This window comes from Crocuta crocuta, unplaced genomic scaffold, assembly GCF_008692635.1.
Source record: "Crocuta crocuta isolate KB4526 unplaced genomic scaffold, BGI_CrCroc_1.0 scaffold167, whole genome shotgun sequence".
NCBI classification, from domain to species: Eukaryota; Metazoa; Chordata; class Mammalia; order Carnivora; family Hyaenidae; genus Crocuta; species Crocuta crocuta.
The window spans coordinates 12127307-12142004 of NW_027532406.1; the positions used below are offsets into that span (position 1 = coordinate 12127307).

At 47.8% G+C, this 14698-nt stretch overlaps 3 protein-coding genes across 4 annotated transcripts in view; 2 read left to right on the forward strand and 1 right to left on the reverse strand.

Annotated features, from left to right (window-relative positions):
* The first annotated feature begins 1423 nt into the window (after positions 1–1423).
* Positions 1424–5486, forward strand: EGR2 (early growth response 2). Of its 2 annotated transcripts, XM_077778568.1 has the most exons (3): positions 1599–1666; positions 1767–1875; positions 3099–5486. In XM_077778568.1, the coding sequence occupies exons 2-3, from the start codon at positions 1857–1859 to the stop codon at positions 4346–4348; spliced, it is 1269 nt and encodes a 422-aa protein (XP_077634694.1). In that variant the 5' UTR covers positions 1599–1666; positions 1767–1856; the 3' UTR covers positions 4349–5486. The 2 variants fall into 2 exon arrangements, with proteins under 2 accessions (XP_077634693.1, XP_077634694.1); XM_077778567.1 differs by having other exon boundaries at positions 1424–1875.
* Positions 5487–8024: 2538 nt separating this feature from the next.
* Positions 8025–12197, reverse strand: ADO (2-aminoethanethiol dioxygenase). Its single transcript, XM_077778534.1, has one exon. It carries the CDS (start codon positions 12022–12024, stop codon positions 11212–11214), a length of 813 nt encoding a protein of 270 aa, XP_077634660.1. The 5' UTR covers positions 12025–12197; the 3' UTR covers positions 8025–11211.
* The window catches only part of LOC144243445 (uncharacterized), a 104624-nt gene continuing 101747 nt past the window's right edge, over positions 11822–14698 (forward strand). The window contains exon 1 of the mRNA XM_077778500.1: positions 11822–11965. Coding sequence (XP_077634626.1) covers positions 11822–11965 — 144 coding nt within the window. The remainder of the gene's footprint in view (positions 11966–14698) is intronic.

A 14698-nucleotide genomic window follows, 5' to 3' on the forward strand; every position in this document is an offset into this window, starting at 1 on the left:
AGCGCTCCGGCTGCGGGCCAGGAGGCAGGGGCAGGGCGTGCAGCGAGCCAGAACCCACCGCTGGCTGGACCTCTGAAAAGTTTTTACAAAATTGCTTTGAGAACTAACCAGAAAGGTTTCCATAGGGGTCAGTGTTTTTGTTATTGTTGTTGTTTGTTTTTTTACTCGAAAAGGGAAACGCCTGTGGGGTGATGGCGGCTCGAAGTTGGCATTAGCGACCCTGTTTGCTGTCACTCAGGACCTCGCTGAGCTCACTGAGGTGGCTCTTGGCGAGGGAAACCAAGAAGATTCTTCCAAATGTGCGTGTTGTGGAGTAGGGCTCGGGTGAGGTCAGGACGCACCCCCCGAGAGTGTAGGCTCTAGCCGTGGAGGCCGGTACGGCCGGAGAAGGTGAGGCGGGGGGTCTGGGCAGAGCATCCTGTCCCGCAAGCCCCTGCGCCCGCTCGGCAGGGTGAGCACTTGGTCGGCGAGGCAGGCGCCCCGGCGCGCTGTCAACAGGGAGGTGTGTAGCGTAAGGTGTGCGAGTGGGTGTGTGAAGAAGGCAGCGGGGGCGGGAGTGTGTGTAGCGGAAGTGGAGCGTGTGTGAGTGTAACAGTGTGTGTGTGTGCGCGTGTGCGTGGCGGGGCAGGGTGAGTGTCCAAGCCTCCATCTGGACGCCCCCACACAGCCGACCGCCCAGACGCGCCGGGAAGGGCGCCCGCTCAGTGCAGCAGCTGAAGGGGGGCGGGGAGCGCGCGGGCAGAGGAAGGGGGGTGTCTCCGGCTGAGGATTTCTCTCGAAGCTCGCCGCAGTTATTCTGCTCCTCCTAGGGTCTACCCCCCAACCCCCAAGGTGCCCGAAATACTTAAACAAACAAACAACCCCAAATCTGTTCCGTTTTCGCTCCTGTATAAATAGATCANTTGACTGTAGTGTCTCGGCTCCGCTCGGTTTCTTTCCGAAGTTTAATTTTCCGGAATGGCTCCCAAACAAGGGCTGGGGAGGCGGAGCCGCCGGCACCGGATCTTCGCCTTTTTTGGAAAGCCCCCGAGAACCGGAATTCCTCCCCGCTCCGGGAGGCAGCGCCGCAGCGAGGACCCGCACGCTCTTCCCGCGTGGCCCGAGCTGGACTCGCGGGGCGCCCCGCTCCCCGCTGGACCCTGCGCCCCGCACCTGGACTGCGGCTCAGGCCGCGCGCCCTGGACCCCGCGAGTCCCCGCGGTCTGAGAGCCGGGAGTAGCGAGCCCGGCGGAGTCCGCGCTGCCGAGCCCGTATGCAAATCGGCCATGTGACGGCAAGAAGCCGCCTGGCCCAGCCCTGTTCCTCAGTCCATATATGGGCAGCGACGTCACGGGCATTGAGAACCTGCCCATAAATACTTACAGCAACACTTTCCGTCTAACCGAGAGAGCAGCAATTGATTAATAGCTCGGCGAGGGGACACACTGACTGTTATAATAACACTACACCAGCAACTCCTGGCTTCCCAGCCGGAACACAGGAGAAGAGTCAGTGGCAAATAGTCATTTTTCTTCTTTCTTAGAAAAAACAGCAACTTGTTTTGCTAGTTTTATTTCTGTTGGATTTTTATTTTTTTTGTGGTTGCTTTTAAGTGTGGAGGGCAAAAGGAGGTACCAACTTAGACTCAGTCCAATCCCTCTCCAAAACGGCTTCTCTGACACTCCAGGTAGAGAGGGAGTTGGGTCTCCAGGTTGTGCGAGGAGCAAATGATGACCGCCAAGGCTGTAGACAAAATCCCAGTAACTCTCAGTGGTTTTGTGCACCAGCTGTCTGACAACATCTACCCTGTGGAGGACCTCGCCGCCACGTCGGTGACCATCTTCCCCAATGCCGACCTGGGAGGCCCCTTTGACCAGATGAACGGAGTGGCCGGAGGTAAGCCGCATGTCCCCTTCGCGGGCCGGGACCCACGCGGCTCGGAGGTGGTGGCTGGGGTGCGATGCGTGTGCAGGACTTGGAGAGGGTTGGGTGCGAGGTGGACGGTGTTGTCTGAGCCGGGTGCAGGAGGAGCCCGCGGGGGCAAGCACCGGATCGCTGGAGCGGGGCGCGCGGGCAGATGCACCGGGTCGTCAGCGAGCAGGCGTGCGTGCGCCGCGGCGCGCCCAGCCCCCGGCGGGCTCAGGGATGAGAGTAGAAGAGGTGCCCCGCCAGGCTTCGGGGCTTGGGCGGGCCCGTGGGCCGGCGGAACCCCGGCCTTCCCTCTCCCGGGGCAGGGAAAAAGTGATGGGAAAGTTCGGCGCTCCGGAGGAGAGCTGGAGAGCCGAGCGGCGGAGNAAGTTGAGGGGGTTGGCGAGGCGGCAAGGAGGAGGAGGGTGTGGAGGGCGGGCCACGGCGGGAAGCGGACCCGGGTGGCGAAGGAGGCCCGCGGGGGCACCGGCGCCGCCGGTTTCCTTGGCGATGCGGTGGAAAGTGGTCTCCCGCGGCCCCCGCTCCTTTCTCGAAGCTCCGCCACCGGCCTCGGGTTGGGGCGTGCGGGTGTTGGGCATAGCCGGGAAGGTTGGAAGGGAAAGGAAACCTACAGATTCCTTCCACTGCAGCGCCGCATACCCTCCAGCAGCCGTCAGCTGTAGCGCAGCGGGAGAGGGAGGGACGGAAGGCACCAGGGATGGGGAGCATCCAGGAAATCTCTGATCTCTTTCTCAGCCTCCCTTCTCGGGCAGCATTGGCTGGGATCAGCCTCCTGGTTAGTGTGTGTCCTGGAACCCCACCCGTGGAACCCCCAGGCAAAGGAGAGGGAGAGAAGTTCCAGGCAGATGGGGAATTTTTAATATTGTTGTTGCTATTATTGGGTGTTTTTATTGGGGAGGAGAGCCACAGATGGTTATGTGTGTGTGTGGTGGGGAGGGGGGGTTGGGAGTATCTCATCCTGCTTTTCTGGAGGTAGTTTGAGTCCCAGACTGTCACTGGCTGCCACAGTGTGATCCTGGGCTACCTTCTTACTGTCCCCGGGCGGCCGTTTTCCCACCTGTTGGACTCTGCCCCAGCTCTATTATGGTAGGATCCTGGGCCGTGGGAATGGACCTGTGTGAGAGTGGACCAGAAGGGATTCTGGGCTGCATTCTCATTGCTCCACCTCCATTCTTTGTTTCCCTCCCCAGATGGCATGATCAACATTGACATGACTGGAGAGAAGAGGTCCTTGGATCTCCCATATCCCAGCAGCTTTGCTCCTGTCTCTGCACCTAGAAATCAGACCTTCACGTACATGGGCAAGTTCTCCATTGACCCCCAGTACCCTGGTGCCAGCTGCTACCCAGAAGGCATCATCAATATTGTGAGTGCAGGCATCCTGCAAGGGGTTACCTCCCCAGCTTCGACCACAGCCTCATCCAGCGTCACCTCTGCCTCCCCCAATCCACTGGCCACAGGACCCCTGGGGGTGTGCACCATGTCTCAGACCCAGCCTGACCTGGACCACCTCTACTCTCCACCACCACCACCTCCCTATTCTGGCTGTGCAGCAGACCTCTACCAGGACCCCTCGGCATTCCTCTCAGCACCCACCACCTCCACTTCTTCCTCTCTGGCTTACCCACCACCCCCTTCCTACCCCTCCCCTAAGCCAGCCACGGACCCGGGTCTCTTTCCCATGATCCCCGACTATCCTGGATTCTTCCCATCACAGTGCCAGAGAGACCTACATGGTACAGCTGGCCCAGACCGCAAACCCTTTCCCTGCCCTCTGGACTCCTTGCGAGTCCCTCCTCCACTCACTCCACTCTCCACCATTCGCAACTTTACCCTGGCGGGTCCCAGTGCTGGGGCCACAGGGCCAGGGGCCAGTGGAGGCAGTGAGGGACCCCGGCTGCCTGGCAGCAGCTCGGCCGCAGCCGCTGCCGCTGCCTATAACCCACACCACCTGCCGCTGCGGCCCATTCTGAGGCCTCGCAAGTACCCGAACAGGCCTAGCAAGACCCCAGTGCACGAGAGGCCCTATCCATGCCCAGCAGAAGGCTGTGACCGGCGCTTCTCCCGCTCTGATGAGCTGACCCGACACATCCGCATTCACACGGGCCACAAACCCTTCCAGTGTCGGATTTGCATGCGCAACTTCAGCCGCAGTGACCATCTCACTACCCACATCCGCACCCACACTGGCGAGAAGCCCTTTGCCTGTGATTACTGCGGCCGCAAGTTCGCCCGGAGTGATGAGAGGAAGCGCCACACCAAGATCCACCTGAGACAGAAGGAGCGCAAAAGCAGCGCACCCTCCTCATCAGTGCCGGCTGCCTCCACGACCTCTTGCACCGGAGGCACGCAGGCGGGGGGGCCCCTGTGCAGCAGCAACAGCAGCACTATCGGTGGCGGGTCCCTCGCCCCTTGCTCTTCTCGGACCCGGACACCTTGAGATGAGACTCAGGCTGAGACACCAGCTCCTTGAGGCCCCGGAGGCCCTTCGTCCACTGGTCCACTCCAGCTGCACAACAAACACTACCACCCTTTCCTGCCCCTCTCCCCCTTCCTGGGCGAAGGGCCTTGGTGAAGCCCAGCACTGCCCCCTTTCCACTTAGAAACAGGTCCTTCCTAAAACTTAGCCCATGCTAGTGTCTCTTAGGTGAGTTGACTATCACCCTAAGATAACGGGGAGGTGCAGAAGGGTGTTAGATGGGGTCCCTGGCCTAGAGGGCTGAGGCCTGATCCTGCTTTAAAGGGTTGTTTGACTAGGTTTTGCTTCCCTTCTCTCGTATCTTGTCCCATTACAGGTTTTTGACTCTGGATGTCAGAGTTGATTTGAGACTTTTTCTACAATAGTAGGTTGGGAGATGCTGATCCCTTCAGGTGAGGGCAGCAAAAAGAAGCAAAGCTGATGTGCACTTTATGGCTTGGGACTGATTTGAGGATGCTGTACAGTGAATAAAGCATGGCCTTTATGCTGCATTCTGTGGCCCTAGAACAGTGAATCAAAGCTTATCTAGTCGTTCCAACCCTTTAAGCAATATGTATTATAAACTCAGAGAACGGAAGTGCAATGTGATGGGAGGGACATAGCAATATCTGCTCCTTTTTGAGTTGTTTGAGAAGTGTAAAGACTATTTTTTCAGTGTATATCCACTCAGATTTTGTGTATTTTTGATGTGCACTGTTCTCCAAGTTCTGAACCTTCGGAAAAAAAGTAAAGCATTTATGATCTCTTGAAATGAGTCAGAGGTTAACTTATTTAAAGGGGGATGTACATATATTCTCTGAAACTAGGATGCATGCAGTTGTGTTGGAAGTGTCCTTGGTGCCTTGTGTGATGTAGACAATGTTACAGGGTCTGCATGTAAATGGGTTGCCTTACTATGGAAAAAAAAATCACTCCCTGGGTTTAGTCTGGCTGTATATTTCTGCCTATTAATATTTGGATTTTTTTTTAGAAAGTATATTTTTGTATGCTCTGTTTTGTGACTTAAAAGTGTTACCTTTGTAGTCGAATTGCAGATAAGAATGTAAATAATATTACTGGAGCTGACTTGTTTGGTTATTAGCTCTTAATAGTTGTGGAACTAGAAATGATTTATTCTAACGCAAAACCACTAACTGAAGTTCAGATAATGGATGGTTTATGACTATAGTGTAAATAAATACTTTTCAACAATATTTTTGCTGCAGAAATCATTGATGAAAGATTTACTTGGTGGGAATTCAGTAGTTACCCAGTGGGTTTTAGTGCTTTGACCAAGCCAGGATCTCCCAAGTTTTCTTTGCTGGCCTTTCAACACCAGCCCTCTCCCCTCCAAAGCAATCTCCATTCATAATCAAACGCTAGTGTTCCGGGGATTTCCCCCATGCATTAGTGTAAAAGTGGGGAGGCGTTGTTTTGACTCATTGTTCCGTCCTCTCTAACAGCCTATAGCTTCTCTCGCCTCCTGAGTGGGCTCCGGAAAATAAATACTTACAAACAAGTGCCCACTCGGAGACTACACATTTGTGGCTGCTTTCAGAACTCTGACCAAGGCCAGGAACTCAGACGAGATGTGGCTTTGTGGAAAGTGTGGTGGCGTGGTCAAGCTGGAAATGACTTTTAGGTTCCAGGATTAGTCTCATGACCACAGAAAACTTTTTGAAAAACGCTATCGCCTCTTCAGATCAAAAATGCACTCAGACACTGCTGAAAACAGCATTCATGGGTTGCCAAAGGAATTACCCCAGGACTCATTTCTCTCTAGTGTTCTCTCCCTGGTTACCCCTATTTGGAAGGATCACCATATCTGCCGTACATTTGGTGGGCCTAGAGACTATCAAGATACCCAGCTCATTAGATAAAATAGTTGCACATCAGCCTAAGAAAATCTCAAGGAAAGACATTCTGAATCAAATAGGCAAATATGGTTCTCCATTGTACCGGATAATGGTTTGCAAAAGAATATAGGGTTCATTTTACTGCAAGCCTTTTGTAGCGATTTTAAAATACAAAGTTCAGCAAAAAAGAGGTATCTGTCATACAAAGCAAATGGATTGGGTCTATGTGAAGTTACCTTTATTCTAAAATTGGGCCTCAGTATCATTGAAGTTCACCCACTGTTTCTGGATCCTCACGAATATAACATGTTGGAGCACCCACCCTTCAGCTATATCTGTTTGTCCTTTGCCACCGTCAGCCTCCTTTATATGTGGTCAGTAATTGGCCTGTATTTTAGAACAGCAGACAGCAAAAACTTTTTGCTCTTCACAGGGCTGGAATTTTGAGATCTAACTTGTGGAGGTAATTAAATCCTTTTATTCCCTCTCTTTCTGTATTTCAAAGATGCAGAATACCTCTTTTGGTTACTAAATAGAAATTTTCTAAACCTCACTACCAGATTGTTCTACTGACTGGTATTATTTCATTAGATTTGTATTTCCTAGCTTGTCAGCTCATTATCATCTTTGCTTGGCTAATTTTGTTAAAACATATATACAAAAATGCCATATTTTGCTAATTATGTGTCCTAATGAATACTCCCCTTCTACCAAACCTTCATTATATTAAAATATAGTAATTTGTCCTGCCAACTTAAATTTCGGAACAACTTCAATCAAGATAATGTAAACAATTGTTCACAAAACAGGACTAAAAAAGCTTTTTAAGAAGTCATTTTTAAAAGAATAAGTTAATCTTAATTAAATATATTTTGATGATAGTCAAATTGATTACATGATCGCTTTCACTTTGAGGTGGGCTTGGTGAAGTGGCATACATGAGGAACATATCTTTGTGTTTTTTCAGAGACAACTTGGTGGCTTTTACTTCTTGATTTTTAATATGTTAGGTCAATCTTTCATCACATTTCACTTTCAGCTTGAAACATTCACGGTGCTTTCATGCAGGTGTTTCATTTTTTACTTTGCTTAAGATATAAAGTATTTAAAGCTAAGTCTGATCCTTCTTATATTCAATTTGCCGTACTGAACAGTATTTCTGATGGCAAACCTGTTCAAAAATAAACTTCTGAAGAGTAACTGCTTAAAGATCATAATGCATTTGGGATGGTTCACTGAGTATTAAAAGTAGGTCTATTAAACTAAATAAGGTTTTCAATTATTCATGAGTGTATTTAAATATCAACTACTAATGAAATTAAGTCAAATTGTTTGATATATATTGAAAATGGCTGTAATGATATTTTAACTGTCCAATATGTGTATGTACATATATATAGAATGGTCAGCATTATCAAGTACCTAAAATGCTGCCAGTCCAAACTATAATTAAACAAACTTTACAGAAAAAGACAAGATATATTTAAGTTCATTCTTTCCTTCATGGATAAAAGTATTTTTGTTTTCTTGCACTAGTTTATTTTCCTTAGGTTAAACACAAAAGGGAACTATTTTCTGTTGTAGCAAAATAATATGATTAGGCATTAATTTCAGATGTGTTTTCAATCAAACTGTTTCAAAAAGCTCACGAGCAAATGACTATTTAAGTTTCTATTACTCGGACTTTGGAATCTGCAGAAAGCTACCAGTTTTCAGTACAACATAATCTTATAGAATGAATGTTTAATAAGTAATTAGACATAGTATTTTTCATTTTGCAATAATCAAATAAGATTTACCTCTTTAACAATTTCAAACATGCCTTTATTTTCCACAAGTACACTGATTTTAATCCAGAAATGTAAACCTCTCTGGATCTGATGATTCAGTATCTTATACGGGGCTTAACAAATGATTCCCTTCTTTGACAGTAGATGCTTCATTACACTGAAATGATCAGTGGTTGGCTTCTATTTGTAACCTGGTGCTCAGAATTCAGATGAGGATTACAGGAGTGGCACTGCCCTCAGGTTAGAGTTGAATAGTAATGGGCTGAACCCTGATTTAGACATACTGCTTCTTCACTGAGCAGTAGAGCTTGCGCACGATACAAAGTCATTTGGAATAAATGAGCAGTAACAGGCTACCTGAGATGTCAAGGCTGAGGCATCTACAAGGGGACAATGCAAAAGGAGGAATACAAGCTGTGGATTCTGGAAGAATTTAAGGGGTATTCGTCTTAAAAGTTCAGAGAACTCACTTCTGTTGACAACTAGTACTTTAAAAATGGGCCCACAATTTTCATTAATAAACAGCAGTTAGTGTAACCTCAAACCACATGAATTAGGCTTAGTAAAAAAAAATTCCCATATAGTAGTAGGTAGGTACACAATATTCGCCAATAAGAAAACTGGCTTTTGATATAACCAGAGAATTAAAAAGCTTAAGAAGTATTGAGACAGACTTCTCACTCATGAGAGGCAATTATTGCGTTTGTTATTCAACAGAAAAGTGATCAGTATCATTGTGCTCATCAGTCTGTGGAGGGGAAGACAGCTTTTCCCCACAGTCATTACTAGAATACAGTCTATATTGCAGGAATATGTGGAAATGCAATAGCAGCACATGGAGTCAGTCACGACCAACAGTTTATGCGCAGAGGTGCCAGGTTTGCCGCACCACATTTTGTCTCTGTAGTAATATTCTCTCCCTAGTGGCTAAAACAAGTTGTTCTCACCATTAATTTACTCAATTTATTAGTGAACCACAAGTTTCACTGTCCTTACTAAACTAAGTTAGAAAGATACCGTATTGCTATTTTAGCCTGCAACAATTTCAGTTCTTTTGAAAAGCACCTTATTTTTCATTCGGCTTGCTTGTACTTGAGGACTTTAAAACTTTTCATAATAAAGTTTGGAAAAACAATTCCTCCTTTCTTACTGTTTTATTGCTAGAATGTTTTTGTTGGTTTAATGCATTCTAGGTTGTTTTATAGCATACACATTATCAGTAATTTTATAAATTCATCAACTTTTTGCTATAATTCAGAACAGGTATGTGACTGATAACCACATTCGTTACTGTGCTATTAAAAAGACCCATTTTGTGAACATTTTTCTAAGAAAATCATTTGCATATCTAGGATTTAGTTTTAAACTGAATGGCATTATGAACTGTTTCAAACTGCCCCCAAGGCATATTAAACTAAACCATAAGGTGAAGCCACCATAAAACAATGTTAGCAACCTTGGAGGAAAGGCTTGGCATTATGCCTGTTTCAGGTTTTGCAGGAGTGGCATTTCACACTGAATAAACATCTTTTTTGTTAAAAAAAAAAATCAAGAATTTGCCTTCTTATTCTATTTAAAAAATTGGGAACAAATATTCCTTCACTCTGGGCCATATTAACCCAGTGTGCATAAAGAGGCAAAGGCACATACTGTTTGTCCACAGGGTCAACACTTTTCCACCAAGAGCAAGTCTCCGTTTATTACAGACCTTAGAACTCGATTGCCATTTGGGCAAGTCAATCAAGAGGGCTTAGACAACAGCTGGGAAGATTTTAATGTGTTTATTTCTACAGTTTGTTTTTATTAAAAGTGTTGTGAAAAAGGAATCCTATAAATAGTAAAAAGAGGGAAACAAAAGTGCTCCATAGCCTGAAGCAAATGGTGTAAATATATTTGTAAACAAGGTAAAGTTGCTGAGCTTACCTAAAGGACAAAAATAAAACTAGTTACAGATAGCACAACTGTTTAAGAGGTTGGTTAGTGTTTTGTCCCAAGTTTTGGGGCCCTAAAATGGCCAGCAGTATAGGTAATTCTCTATTCTGTAGGCTTGATCATGTGTGCCTTCTCTCTTCCTATAGAAAACCACACCAGATGAAGCAAGCTCTGGCTCGCTACTGTTGGGAGAGCACTGCCATCAAAACAACACAGCTGGAACACCAGCCTTCTGGAACATTAGAACTCCTGAGAATTTGAAACAGTCATCAACATTTTTCTCTATTTTTGCAGGAAAATACTGGAAGTAAACAGGGGCATGGAATTCAACAACTGGCTAGAAGTGTTTTACATTCAGTTGTTTGGAAGCATAGCGATTCAGCTCCTTTGGATCGTCTGGTTAGAAAATACAGAGTTAACCTATCACCTCTTAAAGCGCACTAAGACCAAAAAAAAAAAAAAGTCATTTGAGGATAATTAGTTTTTGCATTAAAGGTGAATCTGCAACAGGAAATCTCCTCAACTCCCAGATCTGGAGACTCATGGGGACGATAAGCTCTAAGTGATCATTTGTCACTGAGATATGCAGGTGCTGAATTTCTTAGTAGATGCTGCCAGAATAAACCAGATGTGGCTACTGGGTAAGAGGAGGAAAGAAAACAAATCTTGTCCTCTACATGCATAGTTATGTTTTGGAGGTGATACCCCAACTCTGGAAAAAAGATCTAATTCTCAATTTAAATAGTAGCTCATCTTTTTAAATCTAGTTTTTACCAATGACTTGAACTATAAACAATTCAAACCACTGGGTCATGCAGTCAATAAGTTAGAATTATAACAAGGAGTAAAAGGGACATAGGTGGAAAACAAATCCTATTTACCCAGGATAGGGGGTGTGGGGGCATTTAGTGTATTTTGTATAGTATAAGGAACAGAGAAAAGAGTATCTTCATTATGGCTTTAGGATGGAAGCGCTTCAGATAGTCCCCTGCCCCCCTTCCCCGAAATCAAAACACCGATGGCAGTGACAGAGCCAGGAAACAACCTAGTCTACCCGTCTTCCCCGCCCCTTAACCCGGCCCCGCGGTTGCACTCCAGTGGCCAGCGCTTCCCACGGCTCCGGAGGAAGCGGCTACAGCCCATTCCATTAGATCCAACGCCCAGGCCTGGGGGTAGGGAGAGAGCCCTTATGGTGGGTCGCGGGGCAGCCAGGCCCAGATGTGAACAGGGCACGTCTTCGGCCCACGGCAACCAGGCGCTGGCGGCTTCAAGGGAAGACCTTGGGACCTGGATAGGGCTCCCCCTCGCACCAGAAGTCATCGGCCTGCGGGGTCTCCAGGAGCCACACCTCTCGGGGCAGGTCACAGGCCGAGCCGGAGACCTCCTTGTCCCGGACGGGCTCCAGCACTCGGTAATAGTGGCAGTCCCGGCCATCGTCCGGGTCATAGGGCGGGGCCAGGATGTCCAGGAAGGCGGCAGGCCCGTCCACAGCGTCGATCTGATGCAGGTTGTCCTGGTGCGGGGTGAGGACGCAGGGGCCGCTGGCCTCGGTGTACTCCGCCCGCGAGCGCAGCACGCCCAGCCGCACGGCGTCCCGCTCCCGGGCCTGCAGCGGCGGCTCGAACTGCTGCTCTGGCGGCGGGGCCCGTGGCCGCTGCCCGCCGCCCACCTCCAGCTTGTCCATGCAGCTGATGCGCACGGTGCCGTAGAGCACCTTGAGCATGCCGTGCATGCCCGGGTGGTCGTGAAGCGGAATGGACGTGCCGCTCTTGAGCAGGAACACGCCGAGGCTGAAGCCGTCGGTTTCGTAGATGTGCATGTAGGTGACCGGTGGTAGGTTGGGCGGCAACGGCTGCAGCGTGGCCTTGCGCGGTGCGATGTTCAGGTCCTCCGCGCGGACTTGGGTTAGCAGGTTCTTCAGCTTGCTCAGGTTCTCCGGAAAGCCCTGCGGCATCGGGGCCTCGGCGCCCGGCGCCGCGCCGCGATCGGAAGCGCTGCGGCAGCCCCTGCTGCCCCGGAAGGTGAGGCACGCCTGGCGGGCGATCCGTTGGATCAGGGAGGCCATGTTGTCTCGGGGCATGCCCGGCTGATCCTCTGCGTGCCGAGGCTGGCCCCCGCCGCCCCCTGCTTTCCTCCGCCCCTTGCGGTCTCCGGTGGCCGCCACGGCTGCCCGCAGGCCGGTGCGAAGCTAGAGGCCCCGCAACTACCGGTCTTACGGGCGCGCGGCACCACTGCCGCCGACCTCAGCAGCTCGCGCCCNGCGCGCACGCGCACGACCCACGCGCCGCACTCACGCCAGAGGAGCAGGTACCGGTCGCGCGGACGGTGTAAGGCTTTGCGTTACGCCCGACGTTCCATTCAAGCAGCCCACACCTACGACGGCGGCTGGGCCAGCGCGGCCGTTTTACAGAGCATGCTGGGACTTGTAGTCCGATATTAGGATGAGCTCTTGAGTTTCCTTTGTCAGCTGGAAAAGGAAGGATTGGATTTGTTTCTTATAAAGCGCCTTCTTTACGGTTTCAAGGTGTTTGCTTATTTGAAGAAAGGTGAATTGGGGCGCAAGAGAAGTAGCCAGTTAACTACAACTCCCGGCACCCTCAGCAGGCCGGAGTGACGCACTGCCGGCAGTTGGCCTGAGGCGTGGTGGAGGCTCCTGGCCATCCGTAGGAACGGGGCGAGTGGGTCGTTAACCTTCTGGCGCCGGTCATCCTGTTCCGCCAGCCAGGGTCGCTCTTCTCTGGCCCCTACCCTTGGGAACGAGGCTTTTGAGTTAACTTTATGTCTTCTTGGCCACCTAGGCACCATTGTCTACCCGCGGGGGTTACGGAACAGCACTTTCGTAATTTTCCAAGTTTCTTGGGAGATGAGAGGGTCGAGGCCGTCCCTGGTGATCAGGATTCCTCTGCACAGCCGTCCCCAGCTGTTGTTTGCATCAGGGTGTGATGACACTGCTCTTCCGGTTACAGAGCGGGATAGTTTTGCTGGGATTCGAGAGGCTATTTGTTGTGGCCAAGGATTGTTTATACTAAGGGTTATTAAACCATGGTTTACCTAAGAAGCACCTGGTTGGAAAGGGGAAATAGGACCTTTAAAAAAATACAGATTGCTGGTTGTCATGTAGAAATTGATACACTAGATGATTCTGGGGCATTTTATGAGAAACAGTGGTGTGCGAGAATCAGGAACGCTCTTGACCATCACCTTACCTTGAGTTTAAAGTCCTTTTGGACTTCCAAAGCTAAACATGAGGGTTTTGCTCATTTTGTAATTAGATTGGTTCCATAAATCCTCTCCAGTTAAGAAAGGCATGCTTTTTCAGTGGACTGTGTAAGCTATCTAGTGAACACTTAGTATACGTGAGGCACTCTGTTAAGTGCATTACCTAACGGATTATACTATTTAATTCCCATAGCAACTCTTAAGAGGTGGATTCTGTTATTAACCCCAGTTTGCAGATGAGGGTGTAAGTTTCTCAAGGATAGTAATCAATAAGGCCTAATCAGTGCAGAAAAAAGTACAGTTTTACCAAAGGGGGGGAAAAAAGCCTGAATTAGTATTAAAAGTGCTAAATGTGGAGTTAGGATATTGTTTTTTTCCATCCTGTGTTGCTAGTAACAAGTTGTATGTCTTAGGCGGATCATACCTTTTTAGGTTCTCAATTTATTTACTTGTAAAATGTTGGGGTTGGGGGAACAGTCCTTCTGAATGTTAGTTACTCATCAGAAGCCCTTGGGGAGCTTTATAAAAATAAAGATCTGGAGATCATATGCCAGAGATTATGATTCAGAAGAACTTATGTGAAGCCTAGAATTTTTTTTTTAAGATGCTACCCAAGTGATTCTTAATTTTCAGCCTAGTTTGAGAATCACTGTAGATCTGTAAATTGTGAAGCAGTTCTTAGTATTTGGTGATTTTGATTAAGAGGATGATTATTTGTTTTAGACTTCTATTTTTTTTTTCAGACTGCCATGCCATTGTTAAGGTGTTTAAATTGTACTGTCAAAGTTCAGCATGTAATGAAATCCCATGCAGTCTTTTTCTCAAGTGAGGAATATTTAAGAGAAAGAATGCCTGTTTTTGTTTACAAATCTGGATTTTTATTTACTGGTTTTGCTTTTATTAAGATATAATTAGTGGGAGGTATAGACAGGCTCTATAGGACTCAGACTTTAGTAACATATAGATGTATTTCATTTTCGAATCTATCACTTCTTGATAGTTACCTGTACTTATTTAACTGAATCTCATCTATGAAATGGCATAATAAGAGACACGTGTAGAAATGTCATAATAGCATATGGAACATAGTAGCTATCCCATAATAGTAGCTATTATTATAGTTTTTAAATGGTTAAAAACCATTTAAATGTTAGTAAACACCAATGAGTTTAATTAATACTCAGCATATATTGAGATGGAATTTGACTTGAGAATCAGCTTCAAGGTAGAGATAAAAACTTTTTATTGGTTCAACTATTTACCTGGTGATACCATCCTTCCGGTCATTGCTATTACTGTTTGGCTAAAGAGTTGAAAGTTTTCAAAGACTGCTTGTATCAGAATCACTTAGGGACATTTGTTAAAAGTACAGATACCTAGGTCCTGTCTACACTTACTAAATCTGAATCTTTTGCACATTAAAAGTTTTAAGAACTACTGAGTGTCCATAGGGCATATAGTACTTTTTTTTTTTTAGGCTACAGACAGGCTACCTTCATAATTCCTTTTGATGCTGTCCTTAAGAGCTGCACTAA